Source organism: Gadus macrocephalus, chromosome 19 (assembly GCF_031168955.1).
Source record: "Gadus macrocephalus chromosome 19, ASM3116895v1".
NCBI classification, from domain to species: domain Eukaryota; kingdom Metazoa; phylum Chordata; class Actinopteri; order Gadiformes; family Gadidae; genus Gadus; species Gadus macrocephalus.
The window spans coordinates 10353504-10373124 of NC_082400.1; the positions used below are offsets into that span (position 1 = coordinate 10353504).

Below are 19621 nucleotides of genomic sequence, written 5' to 3' on the forward strand. Positions count from 1 at the left end.
ACCGCCGGGGCACCCCCTAGGGCTTCCTAGAAAGGCCTTTATTTGATACCACCGTTCAGACTATGGCATCGCCCAAGGGAGGCTCCCCCACAGGGAGGGTGAGCTGTAAAGGAATGAGCTCTTTGTTCAGGCCTTTGGATGATTGTCTACGGTGGACTTTATGGTTCCTCTCTTTGGCAATCGTCTACCGTTACTGTGTAAGCGTTTGTTCTTGTGGTGATTAACATACCTTTACGGATGTGTATTGCTGCTTGCTGGCTGTTTGCTCGAGAGAAATCGTCAAAGCATTCAAAATACGGTTGAATCCATGTTTGTTGTTAGAAAAAGACTAACCCTAACGTAGAAAGTCTACTCCACATGTGGCCACTCCGTCAGACACACACACACACACACACACACACACACACACACACACACACACACACACACACACACACACACACACACACACACACACACACACACTGACTGGGTTAGGCTTTAGTATGGCTCTGAAAGACCCTGCCCCAGTTACATTTCTGATCTGCTCATTCCCCTTCTCGATCACTCAGGTCCTCGAATCTATGTATTCATTCCTCGCTCCAATTGCAGAAGCATGGGTGTTTGTGATGTGTGAGCCTCGACATACTGGAACCATGTTCCCCAAGCTCCATGCTGAACCTTTGGTCTGTTTTAAGCAGCTTCTAAAAACACATCTCTACAGACAACCCTTTCAATATCTCTATCTTATCATTTACCTGTCTCTCACATTTTGTGTGTGTGTGTGTGTGTGTGTGTGTGTGTGTGTGTGTGTGTGTGGGGGTGTCTGTGTGTGTGTGTGTAAAGCATTTGTGTGTGTGTGTGTGTTGTAAACAGTGCCATTTAAGTATGGCCTTACACAACTATTGCCTTACTGTAGTAAATATCGTATTCAAACATACATACTTAAAAAGGTATGTAGTCCCCTATAGACATTATCAAAAATATGCTCCATCACCTGGTGTATTCTGTCCTGCCGTACTAGTCGATGATCTAACTTTATTTCCACGTGTGCTGGTGAACAAAGAGCTGGGTCAGCGAGGGTCAGGCCTACAGGGGGACATCTGCTAATTGTCCCAGTGGGCCGGCTTCACTTGCCATTTCAATACCAGTCGCTCCCTAGGTAGTCTGTGACAGCTGCTTGCCCACACCTCCCTCCGCCACCATGGCTCTGTTCATGGACACCCCTGCACCATCACCAACACATTCATCACCACCACGACCACACCACCAACACCACATCCAAATGCCTGCCATGAGAAATGTGTTTGGTCCAAGATACAACGATAAGATGCAACAATGTCAATGATGCATGGTCAAGACTTATTCAGTCTTTTTATTTTTTAACATATAGGCCCTAGTCTGAATAAAAACGTAGGCCTATAGAGGAGAGTTTAATTTAGTTCAGAGGAGTTTTAAAGGAAATCATGACTTTCGATTCAGAGCCATTTCCTTGTCGTTGTGTCTTGTGTTTATTCTTTATTTGCATTCGATCTAACGTCTAATCCATGACATTAACGGATACATTCTATAGGTCGAATTAACCCCGATGGCATAATTGGAATAAATGAAATTACATTTTTGTAGCACAAAATACAAACAATGTTTTCTCCTTTGCAGAGAGAATTGTCTTAAGATAAAAAAGTATGCGCGCGTTTTTTTTAATCCCCCCGTTTAATATAGGTTAGGCGGCTTGATAACAGGACGTGTAAACATCCTCTTAAGAACAGTAGTCTGTCCTAAACATCTAAGACGGGGTTCCAATTAAACGTAAGTGCTTTGTATGGCCATTGCATTACAGGACAAACGGCGCTATCCACGCGGGACGGGGGGCGCGTTGGACTTTAAAGGAGTAGATCAATTAGCATCACAACTCGTGTTCACGTGCCCCACTACCGTAAAATCTCAGGTTTGCAAATAATGACAAGGGAAATGACAATGAAGAACACGACCTTTAAAGAAAAGGGAACACTTTAACCAGATGCCCGGCAATAAATGACAAGTTAAGTGTGTCCCCGGCTGAGCGCGCGCATTATCATGTTGAAGCGTCCTCGCGGGGGGTTCCACGGGCACGGTAGCGCGTGTTAACATTCAAAGGCATGCGCCTTTGTCTCTTGTATAATTCGCGTAACATTTCGAATGAATCGTAAATTGAATGCGTTAGCGGCGCGTGCGGGACGTGGAGCGTATAAAAGCCGCCAGCCGGAGATGCGCATGCAGTTAGTTCTTGTGGTGAAGGGGCCAAGGCGCTAAAATGCAGCAAGACCAGTTGACGCGCAGCAAAATCACATTTTCTGTCATCGATATTTTGGACCCGACCAAATTCACAAGGAAACTAGATATGAGGATCGTTTCACAAAGCGAAGTTGGAAGTAATACAGGTAACGTAGGCTTATTTTTGCACAGATGGATGCATTTTATGTTTGCATCGGCCTCTATTGGCCTGGACCTATGCCAAGGATGTCCAATACACACTTAAAAAAACGTTAATACCTATTTATTGATCTATGCCAGAAATGTCAATGTTGTTTGATTTAGTTTCCATTTTGTCAATGTCTAAAACTTAAAATTCCTAAAATGTTTAGAAACTCCGGATCGCGACCCATCGGGCGAGACGTCGTGTCCCGACTCTGATGAAAGCTCCAGCACTGAGCACTGTCCCGGGAGTCCCCCTTCGAGGGGTCCCCATCCACCTCCCAGCCCCAAGGGCAGAAGTAGGCGGATCCGCACCGCGTTCACCATGGACCAACTCCGAATACTGGAGTACAGTTTCCAAAGCTCCCACTACCTGTCCGTGCTCGACCGTCACGCCATCGCCTTGGCACTGCACCTCTCCGAGACGCAGGTGAAGATCTGGTTCCAGAACCGACGCACCAAGTGGAAGAAGGAGCGCGAGGGGAAACCACCTTCGGAGGAGGAGCACCTCCGTCTCGCGGTGGAGGAGCACCTGCTTCAGCATTACGGGACCCCCTCCCCGTTCGGCCCCACGGTGTACGCACCCTGCAGGCCCACACAGATGCAATGCCAACCGGGTTCGCAAAACCCCTTCTTTCCCCCCGTGTATTGGACGCCATATCACACTTACGCTTGACTGAAATGACCTTTTTCTGTATTTTTAATGTATAAGGCCAGTCTGATTGACTTATATACTATTTAATAATATGCCATTGCTGCGGGTTGCAACTGTATACTTCAGTCGTTTACATTTTTTAAAGAAATGTTTAATATTCTTGATGTTAAACCCGTACATAAATTATTTTTATATAAATATTTTCTCTGTCAAAAAAACCGTATTTTGTTAAATTAAAGCATAAATTAAGACCTAATGTTTATGTTTGTCTATTTTCTCTTTCATTTGAATATCTTTCCATGTTCTTTTTACAATAGTCCTAGCCTACATGTAATGCTGAAAAAACAGATCGAATAACTCATAAATCATAAATTTTCACATTTAGTCATCTCATTCCCGTCAGCGAGCGTCGTGTCTGCGACCCACATGAGGAACAGACGCACAGCAGGGTGCATGTTATGCAGCTGGACCAGATAACATGTGTTCAGTCATGATCCTGCTTTCTTCTCCTTCTATCTAATGTCCCTTTGTCTCTCCGTCTCGCACTTTCTCGTTCGGCTTCTGAACTGCCTGTTTCCATTATATGGACTTAAATAAGTTCAAATTGAAATCTGAAGAGACCGGCTTATAGAGGCCTATACTTTTTATATTTACAAAGTATATAAAAAAGATAGAAATATCAAACATTTGTTTAAAAGAAAACCACACAACCAAAACAACAATGATATGATAAATATCAAATAAAGATGAATATGAGACATGGAGAAGGATCTTGCGAGATGCATGATGAAGGAGAATGGAATTAATATCTCTGAGAATAACAATAACATCTGTCTGTGAGTCCTATAATTAAGGTGATGTGGTTTCCGATTGATGGCCAAGAAGCAGCATCTTTATAGCCCAGGCCCACATCTTCCTTTGGACAGGAAGGTCATTAATGAGATGGATTAAGAAAAACCATTGATAATCTTTCTTTTCTTCCCTCTCGAATTCCTTTTTTCTTTCTTGAACTCTCTTTCTCTATCCTCATTTCCGTTTCTTTACCTTTCTCTCCTGTTTATCTTTCTCGCTGTCTTTCTTTCCTTGACTATGTTTATTTAGCTTTATTTCATTGTTGGAGAGTTTTTTCTTTAGTTTTCCTTCTCCCTTTCTCCCTTGGGCTGTGGAATGTCACGTGGGCCCCCCAAGCCCCGCCCCTCCCCAACAGGCCCCGCCCCCTGCGTGTGGAGTTGATGGCGAGAGGGGGTGAAGGGCCTTGAAGGAGCGTGGATTTGACTCGGGGAGTTTGAGTGAACGCGAGCAGCGGGGGAGACAACAAGACTCAAAAACGTTATCTGTGACGCTAGGCAAAGTGAAAAAGCTGTTAGACGCGCCACTGCTTATAAACCCTGCAGGAGACCGGAGATGCTCTCTAACACTGTCGCATCTTTTTGCCTGACATCTGGATGAGGATAAACTGCCTTCAACTCATCATTCGTGAGGTTTCAAAGGTTCAATGCGATTGCGCAAAAGTTTGAGTTTGTAGAGCTGTTGCGCAGCAGGATCTTTTGTGTTTTTTTGGGGAGGTCTTTTGCTGTCCGCAGTCAGGGGTCCATTGTAACCTCAGCTTTTCTATAACAAAGTTCGTTTTGCAACGTTTATTTGCCAGTTGATCCATAAACAGCGGGGGGTTCACATTGCACAGATGAGGGTTGTTTTACTGTTTGTTTGGGTCAGCCTCTTCTTGTTCTTGACTTTGGCCTGTGCCGACAAAGATGTGCAAGAAGACGGACTTTCCAGGAGAGAGGTCCGTGGACTTACCAGGTCCAGAGAGAGACTAACGGTGGGACGGGATGCTGAGATGTCAGATGAACCCGTAGAGGCAACAGAAAAGGATAAAGCAAAACCGAAAAAGAAGAAGACACCAGAGGAAATAGAGGCAGGTAAGTGAAGATAAACCGACTTCCCCGTGATGTGTGTGCATGTGTGTGTGTGTGTGTGTGTGTCTGTGTGTGTGTGTGTGTGGGGGGGGGGGGACTGCTCTGCTGGACAACACTTAAAACAAAAACCAGAATCATCACAACTCATGAACGTGTGTGTGTGTGTGTGGGGGTGTGTGTGTAATTTCTATACGGATGAAACAAGGAATGTTTTTTTTTTAGCTCTCAGTAGGCAGACAGCCAATAAAGAACAGAGGAGCGGGAAAGGTGACCTCTAGACGCTGTTGAACATTTGGTTTGAATAGAGGAACCACCTCAAGTGTTATTAAACACCCGTCCCCCATCTTCCTCGCCCCAGAGTCACCATTCCTCCATTGAAACAATAAACTCAGAAGACGGAGTCAACATGTGTGTAGTCCACTTATAGAGTGACAGATGTTTACCTTGTTATTGAATGCATAAACAATACCCTCATGGATGTGCTGTCTGAAAAGTGAAGGGAAATGTGTGATGACTCAGCGATGTTGGAGTCTGCTGTGCTGATCCCGCAACTTTGATAGCGGCCAGACCATGTCCTCCACTTCCACCGCCAACACCACCACCTCACCCACTACCACCATAATCGACCCCGTTACCCCCCCCACTACCTCCACTACCTCCATCGCCACCACCGCCGCCTCCAACACCACTGTCTCCATCACCAGCGTCTCCATCACCAACACCCCCACCACCGCCTCCATCACCACCACCACTGCCTCCATCACCGCCACCTCCATCCTCACTACCACTTTTGTCCCCACCACCCAACCCACCACCACCCAAACTAGCACCACCATGACAGGCTCTCTCTACGCCATGTTTTTCCTTCAAACTGACTGAGGAAGGCACTTTGTTACGGGGGGGGGGGGGTTAAAAAAGAGTAGAGGACCGTCGATGAAGTAATGACTCACAACAGAAACATTTCCACTCCCCCCCCCCCCCCCCTTCCCACCACAACCCCCCAATCCCACCCGCAGGAGGCAGGCTTTACAAGAGCAGGCAGCATTAACAGGCTGGCTCGGAGGTCAGACCACCCCCTGGAAAAAAACCTCACTCTGCTCAAAAACAGGGACGTGAAACCACATAGTCCTCCTTAATACTACTCCCAGCACTGGCTCTCTGCTGAGCCTGCAGGCTCCTCTCAAGCCCCTAATGGGGATCCAATACACATCTGGAATCATCTCCCGTCTTGTTAATTATTCCCATGGTGCTTTGCTCTCGTGTTCAAGGATGACTTAACAAATGAGCTGGTATATTTCCAAGCAAATCCCATGTCTTATCCAGCCAGCCTAGGTTCATATTGAGTTTAAGATCTTGATGTAGTTAGAGGAAGCAGTAACATCAAGATTGAGGCCAATGTTTTGGTTTTATTGGTATGCTAGGTTTTAGTAGAGGAGTAGATGTTGACAATACACGTCCCGCAGCAGAAACCAAAATCCTTATCTTATGTCTGCCTCTTTATAACAGAGGGATTAGACTAGAAAACTTTCGAACATATCCATGTGTCTTCGTGTGATTTTCCATTCACTCGTATGTTGGAGCAGACGGTTCAAACACTCCAGGTATTCTCCACTAAACTGGGTTTATAGCAAAAGTAAATGTCTGTGGATGTGCCAGGTGTATTTCTTCCAAGTTCAGGTTTGAGTAATTGTTTGGTTCATAACCAAAATACACAACGAAGTGGGCCAAATTCTTTCTCCTTCAAACCCTGTCTCTTCTTGGTACAAATTAATGTCTGTACTCTCTTTGTGAGTCTCTCCTCTATTTAGTCAAAAGCCAACATGATTTATTTTTGGCGCCAACAATGCTTTTATCTTTCTCGCCCTTTCACAATTCGCCTTTCTCCCTCCAACTCCTGTCTCCTTCTCTCACCCTAACTCCCCTATCCTAACCCCCCCCCCCCTCTCTCTCTCTCTCTCTCTCTCTCTCTCTCTCTCTCTCTCTCTCTCTCTCTCTCTCTCTCTCTCTCTCTCTCTCTCTCTCTCTCTCTCTCTCTCTCTCTCTCTCTCTCTCTCTCTCTCTCTCTCTCTCTCTCTCTCTCTCTCAGCTAGGGCAAAGAAGGCTGCGGAGAAAGAGGCCAAGAAGCAGAAAGGAGCGAAGCCCACCAAGAAACCAAAAGCCCCCAAGGCCACCAAGAAACCAAAAGCCCCCAAGGCCCCGAAGGCCCCGAAGGTCCCCAAGGCCACCAAGAAGCCCAAAGCCCCAAGGAAACCCAGACCCACGGAGCCCCCCCAGGACAGGGCTAGGACCCCACCCACCAAGCGTCCAAGTCTGGAGGAGGAGGAGGAGAGGAGGATTCTGGCCGAACTGGGTTGGGACCAAGGTATGTTCATCTCCAGAAAAACAAACACTTTGTGGCTATTTTTAGTAGATGCCTAAAAAAATCCAAATCACTAAGTTAAATAAAAGAGCACGTTGGGGTTAGAATCTCGCTCAAGAATGCGTGCTAATAGGTGCGGACATTGGGGATTGAACACAGTTCCTTCCGGGCTGGGAGTCAAACAGTCTAGCGACACGTTTTTCTTGCACACTGTCTCAACAAACGCCAACAGACACCAACACTGGGCCACTACCTCATACCTTTTGGCTGTTGCTGAAGTTGACTGACGTTTTGGCTGTTTGCAGTTGACAGTTTGGAACTGCCAACTGCAGACTCAATTCTAGAGTCGGGTGTTGGTGCAGTGTTCAAGCATTTGGATGGATTTATTTTTGAGCTTGTACAATGCCCAACATTCAGAATATATATATTATGTATAACATGTATTAAGATAAACATAACAGAGATATTACATGCCTTAATCATCCCCAGTGATGCTATATTGATGCACTGTGATGTTTCCCCAGTGATTCCTGCTGTGACACCCGAGGAAACTGCTCCAGCACCAGACCTCGGTGAGATGAATGGATGAATAAAGGAATAACACAAAACACAACCTAAGCATTGCCATGCCACAGGAGCCGCAATATTGTTACAGATGACTTACAATGGCTCAAACATTAGGCATTTATGAATTGAACTCAAACCTTCTAAAGATTTAAAATGGTAATTATGTACAACTCTGTCTTAGATTTTGTAGCTGGAATCACTTCAAGGATTAGTAGTCCAGCGGATATCAGGCGACATTGCCTAATATTTTGTTTTCTTTTCTACAGTCGGTCATCAACCACCAACTGCTCCAACCCTAACTGAAAATGACAACGAACACTGGAATTCAAGATGTAGGCCGGGTTTATCCATATTCTTTATATTGCTGTTATGCCTCTAAATATCCATCCATCTATCTTTCTATCTATCTCTCTATCAATCCATCTCTCTCTGTTTAGAACAATGCAAGGAGTAATACACAGAGAAGTACACACTGGATAATGAATAAGCAACCATTTGTTCTAAAACAATTCATAATTCACAATTATCAATCATTATAGATCTAGCCAGAAACCCTTCAGCTTTTACCACAGTGAGACTGCTTGAAAGACTAATTCAATTCAAGATGTTGTATTCATGTATATTTCCTTCCAGATGATGTATTTGAGGAACCAGTTGAACCTGACCTTAAAAAGCGAGCCACAACCACAGAGGTCATCATGTACATCCCAGGTAGCCCACAGTACACCACATGTACACTGTATGAAAGGATGGGTTGGATTCAAGTCTGTCTGCCATGTAAAGTATGCTGTTTTCTTCTATTCCAGAGGAGGTAACCTCATCACAACCCATGATTGCCTGGTATGAGGAATATGAATATTCAGACTGTACGTTTTATTTCTTCCTTTCTATTCATTATTGTGGTCAAGTCGTGTTGTCTCATGAGCACTTGGTTATGAATAACTAAATGTATGTGTTTTCTAAGAAATCTCTGCTTAAATCTTTAGTCGGTCCAACATTGATTGTGCTTTCATTGGTTCTCGGCCACAAGTTGATCGGATAACTTTGTTACTAATTTAAATTAATGGACATACTTGCAGATGAATGAAGACACTTGCATAATGTTTCCACAAACATTCATGGACGAAACATACTGCACATCGCATACAACTGATCCCTCTGATTTACCATGATCGAAATGATTGATTCAGATTTTTCCCGCTCCTCAGTGGCTGCAAAGAGGCTGGAGGAGGAAACTGCCAAAGCCCAGAAAGAGAAGGCGGAGAAACGTCTGGAAGGTTCTTTGATTTTCTAAAAGGGACATGTTTGTTTTCTGATCCCCTCCTCCAGTGGTGAGGTGCATTAAGTTATTTCAGTCTGTTATTATGAGACGACCAGGGACATTCTATTTGGTTGTTTCTCTAAGTGTGGGAGTAAGACAGGTGTGTATGTGCAAGCACGTGCGTGTGTATGTGCCTGGGTTTGTGCACGTGCGTGAGTATGGGCGTGGGTGTGTGCAAGTGCACGTGAATCTGTGTATGGGTGTATGTATGTGTGTGAGTGTGTGTGTGTGTGTGTGTGAGTATGTGTGTGTGTGAGTATGTGTGTGCGTGGGTGTGTGCATGTGCACGTGTGTGTGCGCGTGTGTGTGCGCGTGTGTCTGCGTGTGTGTGTGTCTGTGTCTGTGTGTGTGTGTGTGTGTGTGTGCGCGTGTGATAGATGGAGATGAATGGCTGCGTGAAGGGTTATGGAAAAACTGCATTCCACCACAACATTCTCAAACCGCTGTGGGGGGAAACTTTAACAACTCAAGATAGCGGCTGCTTAATTCCCCCCCGTTTTACACCAAATTCACCATGTTGTTCACCAATGTCATTAAAGCACTTTAGTATACGCCAAGGAGCATGTTATGTGGGTCAAGGAGAGGGTCAGCTTATGTAAGGCTACTTTGAGCTACACATCTGCTGCAACAGGTAAATAGAGCAGGCCAGAGAGCCAACGTGTGGATAAGGTTTTTATCTGGCTGAGGGGTGCAGTCCATTTGAAAACACGGTTTCTTCCTCACATACCCTTTCCCCATCTGCTCTCCGCAGCCGAGCGACTGAGGAAGAAGTGGGAGGAAGAGGAGGAGGAGCGGATGAAGCAGATGTTGGAGCCGAAGGAGCCAAAAAGTAGGAGGACATTTACTGGTCTTTGTAAGCCCTGTACTGGCCAAGTGTGTTCGCCGAACCAGATTTGTTTACAGTGGTTCCTGTGGTAATTATTATTATGGTGGAGAGTGGGTCTGTGTCTGACTGCCTGTCTGTCTGTGTGTGGTTTTGTGTTTGTGTGCGTGCGGTTCTGTGTATGTGTGTGGTTCTGTGTATGTGTGTGTATGTGTGGGTGAGTGGGTGTGTCTGTGTGTCTGCGTGTGTGCATTTATGCATTGTGGCTGAGGTTTAGACGGTGGTAGGATACAGTCGTATAACTTCTACGTTATAATTTGCAAGTATTGTCAGAGAAAATGAGAGACTTGGTCCAGAAGGGGTTATGTGTGAACACAAAACATATGATTTTACATTGCTGTCAAGCCTTCACAGTGAATAATGTTATTTCATGTTGAATAAACCGATCAGAGACTGTATGATTTACCTCTCCAGTATGATAAAAACTGTTTACGGGTCTTTCTATTCTATTCTATCGTGTTGTATTCTCCAGTCCCAAATTTAAAAAAAGAACCGCCCATCTTCTATTGTACTAGCTCTACCTCCTTAAAGTTAAACTTCAAGGAGCCTTAATGTTATCTTTCCTAATAATAATAATTATACATCAAGGTACCCAAGGACCCTGTAGAAATAAAGTGTGTATACTCCACAAAAAGTACACACGTACATAGTATTTTGTAGCTAGTAGAAGTAGTAGTAGTAGTAGTAGTAGTAATTTCCTAGACACATATGATGGCGATACCTTCTCTGTGCTGACACTGTAGCAGGGCTGAGGTCTCAAGGTGCATTGACCTCATGGTATTAGGACGTGTGTCTCTGACCTGAGCTGCTGTGGTTGTGTCTCTGACCATAGCTGCTGTGGTTGTGTCTCTGCTCAGAGTGTCCTCCTTTGGGTCTGGAGTCTCACAAGGTGGAGGACGAACAGCTGCTGGCCTCCTCTCAGTCTCACCACGGCTTCGCTGCCCAGAGAGGACGTCTCAACATGCAGGTAGACACACACACACACACACACACACACACACACACACACACACACACACACACACACACACACTTATGGCGCACACGCACTCACACTAATGCACGATGACAAGCGCACACACCCACACACACACACACACGCACACGCACACACACACACAGACTACTCCTCAGGCCTACATCGTTGTCTGAGAGGAGAGAAAAGGCGTGATTTGCTTCAGAGTGTGACTGTGCGTGACGACGCTGTAACAATATCCAGCAGGCCGACACTTCCACCACAGCTCAGAGCTACAATGACTGTATGCACTGTATATATGCAATCACACACACATGCATGCCCGCCAAGTGGGGCTCTAGACACAATGCAGACCCCTCTGCATTTAGAGACTCCTGGTCGTGAACTGGTCAACGGTGCGACCAGTACGTAGTCGCGTTGGATGAAAGCCAAACAGTTCAGACAGTTGATGGTCCTCTCTGTGTCGGTCTGAAGGGCTCCGACAAGGAGGACGACATGTACGGCGGGGCGTGGTGTGCCGACTCAGAGGACACCAGCCACTGGTTCCAGCTGGACGCCCGCAAGGAGGTGGAGTTCACCGGGGTGATCACCCAGGGCAGGAACTCAGACACCAGGTCAGGCCCAGAGGACCCCCCCCCCCCCCCCCCCGTACCTTCCTGGAGAGTAGAATCAAATATAATTCTCTTTTATTTTCATTGCACATAGTACAGCAAAAATGTTATGTCATCCAGACGTTTCGAATTTTAAATAGATAAGAAAGGTAAAAAAATATATGGATAACAAATAAAGATAATCGATACTAATAACAAATTACGATGAAATATACAGATAAATAAGAATACCAGCTGAGGTAAACGGTCTGGCCCTGCTCTGCAAGTTTCTAATATGAGAGAGCGCTGTTGAGGACGTGTGCTGTGAAACACGTGCGTTATGTGTGACTGTTAAGGGAGCAAGGATGGTGGTGGAATAAGAAAAGGGGAGGGATTTTCTTTTTGTAACGAGTTGACTAATTCCTCATCTTTTTTTTCTTTTTGCAGTGAGGATTTCGTGTCGTCCTTCTACGTGTCCTTCAGTAACGACACCCGCGATTGGACCGTCCTTCATGATGGCTACGCCGAATGGGTCAGTAAGCAAGGGGGGGAGGGGGGGGAGTGTTTTTGATTCTTCGCTGAAAAGGTTACTGGGTTCGAACCCCAATGACCACAGACATCCTGGCCCTTAGGCTGATGGCTAATGACTATGACTTTGTGACTTACATTACCTTGGATAAAAACGTCTGCCAATGGCTGACTCGTTTGTAGCAGGCCTAATCTTGTGTCTCCCTCCCCGTCAGTTATTCTACGGTAACGTGGACAAGGACACTCCGGTCCTGGCCCGGTTTGATGTTCCTGTGGTGTCCCGCTACATCCGGATCCTTCCTCAGAGCTGGAACGGCAGCCTATGTCTCCGCTCCGAGGTCCTGGCCTGTCAGCTACCCAGTCAGTACCACACAAACACCCCGTCACTCCACCCATTCAACTCATTCAAATAACAAACTCCCCATTGAGGTTGTTAATGAGTGCATGCTTTCCAACCGTTTACCATGATCGGTAGAGCGTGGCATAAACGGTGACCGAGTTGTGGGTTCGATTCCCACTGGGGGTCCGCCCTCCTGCCAAGAATGGATAATGAGTGCGCCAACAAATGTTTTATATTTTCAACACTTATGTATGTAGCCTATATATGTGAAATATGTTATGGCAGGTATACAACCACGCAAATATATGAAAATGAATAGATGCTATTTGGAGGAGACTTTTATCAAAATCGTACAATCCTAACCTACATTCTTAGCCTTGATGGCCCCAACAGGACATTAACCCCTCACCCTGGGGTTTGGCCTTGACGTTCTAATTAAGCAGACAGCACTAGCAGCCAGAACTACCCGGTAGGCTCCTAGGACAATAACAATAGTATGTCAATAGCAGTGAACCTCACTACAGCCACGACCCTTCGTTCTTTATAGGTCCATGCCCTTCTTCCCCACAACAATCATTTTAAACAATGGCGGCAAGCGGTTCACGAGTGGGTTTACGTTGGTGCGATAGTGAAGTCGAGGGTTTACTTGAAATTTTGGCAGACGACAGCATTAACGTTGTTGTTCTCCATCGTTGTTATCGCGGCGAGGACGCTTGGTGATGAAGTATTTATCGTATTACGACGTGATGACGTATGTATGAAGGAGCAATCGTGCCCAGGCCACGGCCTTTGGGAGCAGTGTGACCACGGGCCAGCGGGGGGAGTGGGGAGGGGGGGAATCGTGCTGAATCTACCTGCAGCACGGAACAGGCAAACGGCCCTAGTGTGAGTGGCCCCTCAGATTGACACAGTGGACATGTTGCTTCTTCCCCCAGACAGATACGTGTCAGAGACCACGGTCAATGCCTCGGACGCTCTTGACTTCAGACACCACAACTACAAGGACATGAGACAGGTTAGTGATGGACTGCATTCATACGAAACAAGAAGAAAGGTAAAGCAGGTGCTGTTGTTGGTCCCAACAGGACTTATTCACCTGGCAGTCATCTTGTTTCTAATTGGCAGCTGATATATTGCCTTTAATGTGTTACATGTATACAGATACACCCCGACAACACACACATACACTCACTAATGTGACTAAGTTGTCTGGGTGCTGGGAAAAAAACACTAGAGAGGCCCACGCAAAACAGGAGCTTGTGTACGCTGTCTGTAGCGTACACAGTGAACAACGCCATGCAGAAGAAGAACAGGTCAGATTGACCTGTAAGTGTCATCCGGAATAGTACCAGATAAGGGGTTAACACTTAAAAGTTGAAAACACCTTACAAGATAATATTAAGAGATCTGTCAGGCTGAAACACAGAACACATGACCAGTAAGTAAGCAAGTGGGCTGGGGTTGGAAGGAAGCTCTGATGAAAGACATAAACAGATGTATTTATGTCTTAATATTCGTATGATTGAATGTATTCTTCCACATCACTAGGCAGGGGAATCAAAAAAATAATAATCTCCTGCTAAATTCCCACTCCTCTTCCTTGTTTGATGAAGATGATGAAGGTGATCAATGAGGAATGCCCCAACATCACCAGGATCTACAACGTGGGCAAAAGCTACGGTGGCCTGAAGATGTACGCTATGGAGATCTCAGACAACCCCGGGGAGCATGAGAGAGGTAGCCACGAAGGAACGCTCTTCATTGGGTGTAGTTAGCATGCTAGCTTGAAATGGCTACAAACAACATGCTAAAAAGCAGGTCAAGATTACAGCTAAGAGCAGGTAAGGTCATTGGCTATTGGGTGTTTGACACCCAGCCAAAAGGTACTGGGTTTGATCCCAAAAGTCCCCAGAGCAATAAGGGTTCTCAAGACAAGGCTTTTCCTGACTATGGATTGTATAGCAGCACCAGAAAACCTAAGTCAATCTTGTAAGAAAGGCAGTACACCATTCATCAAAGAACCGTTTTGGTGTTATTCAGTCTCTATTAAAAGCTTTTGTGCGTATAGCTGTATAGATGTATCCCCATGATTCTATATCATGAATACCAGGCTGAAACTATCTTAATCAATACCACATAAACCTTCCTTCAGTGTCCCGCAGGAACCGTTTCCCATTCGTTCACAATGTAATTGACAACAGGTGAACCAGAATTCCGCTACACTGCGGGTCTCCATGGCAACGAGGCGATGGGCCGAGAGCTTCTCCTGCTGCTGATGCAGTTCCTCTGCAAGAAGTACAACGAGGATGACACCAGAGTGCGCCGCCTGGTGGACAGCACGAGAATACACCTGGTGCCCTCGCTGAATCCCGACGCCTACGAGCTGGCGTTTGAGATGGTAATATGTCACATGACTAATAGGTATATCATGAAATTATCTTTCTCAGGATTCTGGGTTAATCGCGGAAAACGGGGGTTCGAGTCCCACTGGGACCATTATAGGAATCTAATGTATACACTACAGGTATTGGGACACTTTGAAAGAGTTCCACCGTTTGATTCCCTTTCGTGCTAACCTTCGCTCAGGGTTCGGAGATGGGGAACTGGGCGCTGGGCCACTGGTCGGAGGAAGGCTATGACATCTTCGAGAACTTCCCAGACCTCAACAGCGTCCTCTGGGGGGCGGAAGACCGAGGCTGGGTGCCCCGCGTGGTGCCCAACCACCACATCCCAGTCCCCGAAAACTTCCTGAACGGCTCTGTGAGTTCACTACACAGGCCAGGAAGGTCAAGGGTTCGATCCCCCCCCAGTATAGGAACCCTTGAGCAAGACGCCCTAGCCCCACCCTGCCCCTCAGATCGGTATCTGAATACACTACACTTTGGATGGATGAGTCTAAGGCCCAATCCCATTTCTACCCCCTACCCCTTCCCCTTACCCCTTCAGAATAAGGGAGAGGGGTAAGGGGAAGGGGTAAGGGGTAGAAATGGGATTGGGCCTTAATGTGTTTAAACTGTGGTACAGAATAATAATAATTCAGAATAATTCATAGTATAGAATAATATTAAGTAGTAATAAACACAAGGCTTGATAATAAAATACAACAAAGAACATATAAAACCGAAAGCATAATATAAAAGAGTGAAAAATGATCAAGTAAGCATGTGGTCAATGTGCAATCCATGTATCGGGAGAATGATTGAAGTGACTGATTGGAAGTGTCGCGTAGGTTGCCGTGGAAACCAAAGCCATCATGAGCTGGATGGAGCGCAGCCCCTTCGTCCTCGGTGCCAACCTGCAGGGAGGAGAGAATATGGTGGCGTACCCCTTGGACATGCTGCGCCCCCCGAAATCAGTAAGGCCGGTCTACCACCCCACCAACGGGTACACGACGGGTGACTTAAGGTGGAACCAAGTCAGGGTGTGCGTTTGATGTAGTCACTTGGACGCCCCTCCTGAGGTAAAAAAATAAATTAAATCAGTTAATGATATAGTCAGCTTGATGGTGAATAACAAATAACATGTTCAATGACATGTTCAGTTAAGCCATTCCAAATGAAAAAAGGTTACATTTTCTAATTTTGGGGGTGCTCATTTATTAAAAATACTACAAAACCCTCTACGGACCTTGGTGAACCTAACCCATGTTGGGGCCACCCTGAACACCAGCGCGGCTCCCCGAGGCCTCTCCCTCGCCCTTCAACCCCTCCTCCCCTCCTCCTCCCCCAGGAGAACCACGCCCAGCGCTCCCAGCACGACCAGCGGCCCGGCCAGGAGCGGGAGATGAACGAGGAGACGTGGGCGCGGATCCAGCGGCAGAACGAGGGGGCGCTGCGCGAGACCGCCGACGACACCATGTTCCGCTGGCTGGCCATGTCCTACGCCCACAGCCACCTGACCATGACCGAGAGCTACCGGGGGTCCTGCCACGCCGACGACATCACCGGCGGCCAGGGCATCATCAACCGCGCCAGCTGGAAGCCCGTGGTGGGGAGTGAGTACGGAGGGAGGGACCCCACGTGTGCTTCTGTCTGAATCGTACCCCCCCAAATGCCACGCAGCAATGTTAACTGGTTTGAAGCATGTCATTAGTCATTATACACTAAGGAGATTTTAATTGGGTCACCAAACAAATGTATTATTTTTTTGGATTTATCTTTTCGAAATGGCTGGTTTAAGATCATACATAAAGTGACACGGAAATGGCAGTAAAAATGGTCAGGAATGTTTATTTATGCACAAATTCGTTCTCCTCACGATTTATAGAAAAGGCCTATTAGGAATTGGATCGTGATGATTTGACAATCAATGGGTCCCCAGAAAAAAGTCTGGGAAACACTGCATTAGAGGGTGATTTATCAACCATCTGTGGGAAATAGAATAGTTTCTTTGTCATATTCTCAGAAAATAACTAGAGGTCCTCGGAGTATAGTAACAAAATACCGAAAGGGAGATTACTCTTGAACGCTTTCAGCTCGTTTGCTCCTCCCTTTTAGTGATGGTGTCACAGATTCCGGGCGGGAGTACCTAACGTCGGACACCAATTATATAGATATCGCCCCAGAGACAACCCGCATCTGTACTTCGTTTGTACTGTCACATAACTGAAAGTGTAGGTTGCACTGGAGGTCATGTACAACAAAAACAAGGCTGCATGAAGTGAGGCATGTTATTCATACTTTAGAGGAGAAGGCAAGATAACCGGTCAGCCAGAAGCAATCCTGTTTGTATTTATGTCCCCTCTGTGCAGGTATGAATGACTTCAGCTACCTGCACACCAACTGTTTCGAGCTCACCATCTTCCTGGGCTGCGACAAGTTTCCTCATGAGAGTGAACTTTCTAGAGAGTGGGAGATCAACCGCGAAGCGCTGCTGTCCTTCATAGAACAGGTCACAACAATGACTCATCTCTTTTCAGAAAGTTTATTGTATCTAAGAACGATTTTGTGTGGACACGTTAGGTGACAAAACAGTGGCATGGGAAGGATTTTGTAGTGGTGAGTTTGACTGCTTTCTTGAGCAAAATTCCCCTCCTAAATGACTTGTATACAAATAATTGAATCAATATAAGTCGCTTTGGATGAAAGCCTCTGGTAACTGATGGCCATCTTGATTGTGAACCATCTCTACTTGGTGCTTAAGGCTCCTCTGCTCCCCCCCAGGTGCACCGAGGGATTAAGGGTCTGGTCAGAGACATGGAGGGCCAGCCCTTATCTAACGCCACCATATCCGTCGAGGGCATAAGGCACGACATCAGAACAGGTACTGGAGAATGTTACGCTATATACGTTTGTTGTGATACTGTTCTCTCAAATGTGATCGGTCGGCACTTCCCAGACAACAAATGGACTACAAACCGAAACTAGAAACGCTCACGATCCCATAATCTTGACCGTGCCTACAGATGCTTCACTCATATGCAGATATCTGTTTATAGAGGTTATGTTATAGAGGTTTGTGTCAACTTCAATTACCAAGTCCTAGTGAATGCCCCTTAACTGTGGCACATTAGTCAGGAGTCGTTTCCTTTACGGCTACCATCTCTAACCCTAACCACACTCATGTGACCATCTCTAACCCTAACCAGTCTCTCATGTGACCATCTCTAACCCTAACCAGTCTCATGTGACCATCTCTAACCCTAACCAGTCTCATGTGACCATCTCTAACCCTAACCAGTCTCTCATGTGACCATCTCTAACCCTCACCACTCTCTCATGTGACCATCTCTTGCCCTAACCAGTCTCATGTGACCATCTCTAACCCTAACCAGTCTCATGTGACCATCTCTAACCCTAACCAGTCTCATGTGACCTTCTCTAACCCTAACCACTCATGTGACCTTCTCTAACCCTAACCAGTCTCATGTGACCATCTCTAACCCTAACCAGTCTCATTTGACCATCTCTAACCCTAACCAGTCTCATGTGACCTTCTCTAACCCTAACCACTCATTTGACCATCTCTAACCCTAACCAGTCTCATGTGACCATCTCTAACCCTAACCAGTCTCATGTGACCATCTCTAACCCTAACCAGTCTCATGTGACCATCTCTAACCACCCTCTCCCATCATGTGACTCAGCTGCGGCCGGGGACTACTGGCGCCTGTTGAACCCTGGAGAGTACAAGGTAACAGCCAAGGCCGACGGGTACTCGCCCCAGACCCGCCTCTGCCTGGTTGGCTACGAGTCCAGCGCCACCTCCTGCAGCTTCAACCTGGTCAAGTCCAACTGGAACCGCATCCAACAAATCATGGCCCTGAGGGGCAAGACCCTGAAAGGAATCGCGACCGCTCCCAAAAGACCAAGCGTTGTAGCTGCCGGACCGAATGACGCCAACAGCCATGGCGAGACGGTTAGCGGCGTGGCTGGCGCTACAGAAGAAGCGGTGAAGTGGACCCCGGAAAACCTGGAGCGACTCCGGCGCAGGCGAATGATGCGTGTGCGACAGTTGCGCCTCAGGAGATTGCGAAACAGTCAGACGACGACTCGCGCTAGCACGACGACAACCACCACCACCACCACCACCACGCCGCCGCCGCCGGAGGAAAGCAGGGTTAGCACGACGTCCTGGTACCCTCTGGTCGGGTGGTCCAGCGAGAGCCCGTTTGACGGGGTGTCGTTTGAACAGGCGGCCACGCAGGACTACCCCTTTGAGTACAGTGTGGACGACTTCTGAAAACGCTCATCTAAGGCTTATGAAAGTTCACTGTCGCCTGTGTGTGAAAGTACCTACTTAACCAGCCCAAATGTTGTTGCATTACTATCAGCCTAAGATAAAGTTCCACATTGCATCTCAATGGTACATATAAAAAGAAAGAATCGCAAGTTTATATCCATATTACTTTTTTATGTTTATACAAAATTGACCTGAAAACGGTTTCTGCTGAGCAGAGGCTATGGAATAAAAATATACTGGGTCAGCATCAAGACTGCTCGTTTTATAAATGTTACAAATTATGTTGGTCAATTAATGTATACCAAATAAGAAAAAGCGAATTGACAACTAAGGACAGCATTTACCGTCGTCTCACCGACTAAGTTTTAC

At 46.4% G+C, this 19621-nt stretch overlaps 2 protein-coding genes across 3 annotated transcripts; both read left to right on the plus strand.

Moving 5' to 3' along the window:
• The first annotated feature begins 2055 nt into the window (after positions 1-2055).
• On the plus strand, positions 2056-3334 carry pnx (posterior neuron-specific homeobox). Its single transcript, XM_060039090.1, has 2 exons — positions 2056-2092; positions 2604-3334. Exons 1-2 carry the CDS (start codon positions 2056-2058, stop codon positions 3107-3109), a joined length of 543 nt encoding a protein of 180 aa, XP_059895073.1. The 3' UTR covers positions 3110-3334.
• Positions 3335-4317: 983 nt separating this feature from the next.
• On the plus strand, positions 4318-19503 carry aebp1a (AE binding protein 1a). Of its 2 annotated transcripts, XM_060038908.1 has the most exons (22): positions 4318-5010; positions 7094-7173; positions 7210-7369; positions 7891-7938; positions 8200-8265; positions 8567-8644; positions 8740-8799; positions 9142-9210; positions 10006-10083; positions 10995-11104; positions 11588-11727; positions 12151-12235; positions 12447-12591; positions 13507-13586; positions 14185-14308; positions 14773-14969; positions 15158-15331; positions 15801-15926; positions 16301-16565; positions 17322-17461; positions 17734-17833; positions 18657-19503. In XM_060038908.1, exons 1-22 carry the CDS (start codon positions 4773-4775, stop codon positions 19250-19252), a joined length of 3159 nt encoding a protein of 1052 aa, XP_059894891.1. In that variant the 5' UTR covers positions 4318-4772; the 3' UTR covers positions 19253-19503. The 2 variants fall into 2 exon arrangements, with proteins under 2 accessions (XP_059894891.1, XP_059894890.1); XM_060038907.1 differs by having other exon boundaries at positions 7094-7369.
• The last annotated feature ends 118 nt before the right edge of the window (positions 19504-19621 follow it).

What these genes read in the sequence shown, in the direction of transcription:
- aebp1a (XM_060038907.1), top strand. Translation starts at nt 4,773, where the DNA reads ATGAGGGTTGTTTTACTGTTTGTTTGGGTCAGCCTCTTCTTGTTCTTG. An exon ending in ACCAGAGGAAATAGAGGCAG is followed by an intron (nt 5,011 to 7,093) that starts GTAAGTGAAGAT and finishes TCTCTCTCTCAG; the next exon opens with CTAGGGCAAAGAAGGCTGCG. An exon ending in AAGGCACGACATCAGAACAG is followed by an intron (nt 17,834 to 18,656) that starts GTACTGGAGAAT and finishes CATGTGACTCAG; the next exon opens with CTGCGGCCGGGGACTACTGG.
- pnx (XM_060039090.1), top strand. Translation starts at nt 2,056, where the DNA reads ATGTTGAAGCGTCCTCGCGGGGGGTTCCACGGGCACG. An exon ending in CGGGGGGTTCCACGGGCACG is followed by an intron (nt 2,093 to 2,603) that starts GTAGCGCGTGTT and finishes TAAAATGTTTAG; the next exon opens with AAACTCCGGATCGCGACCCA.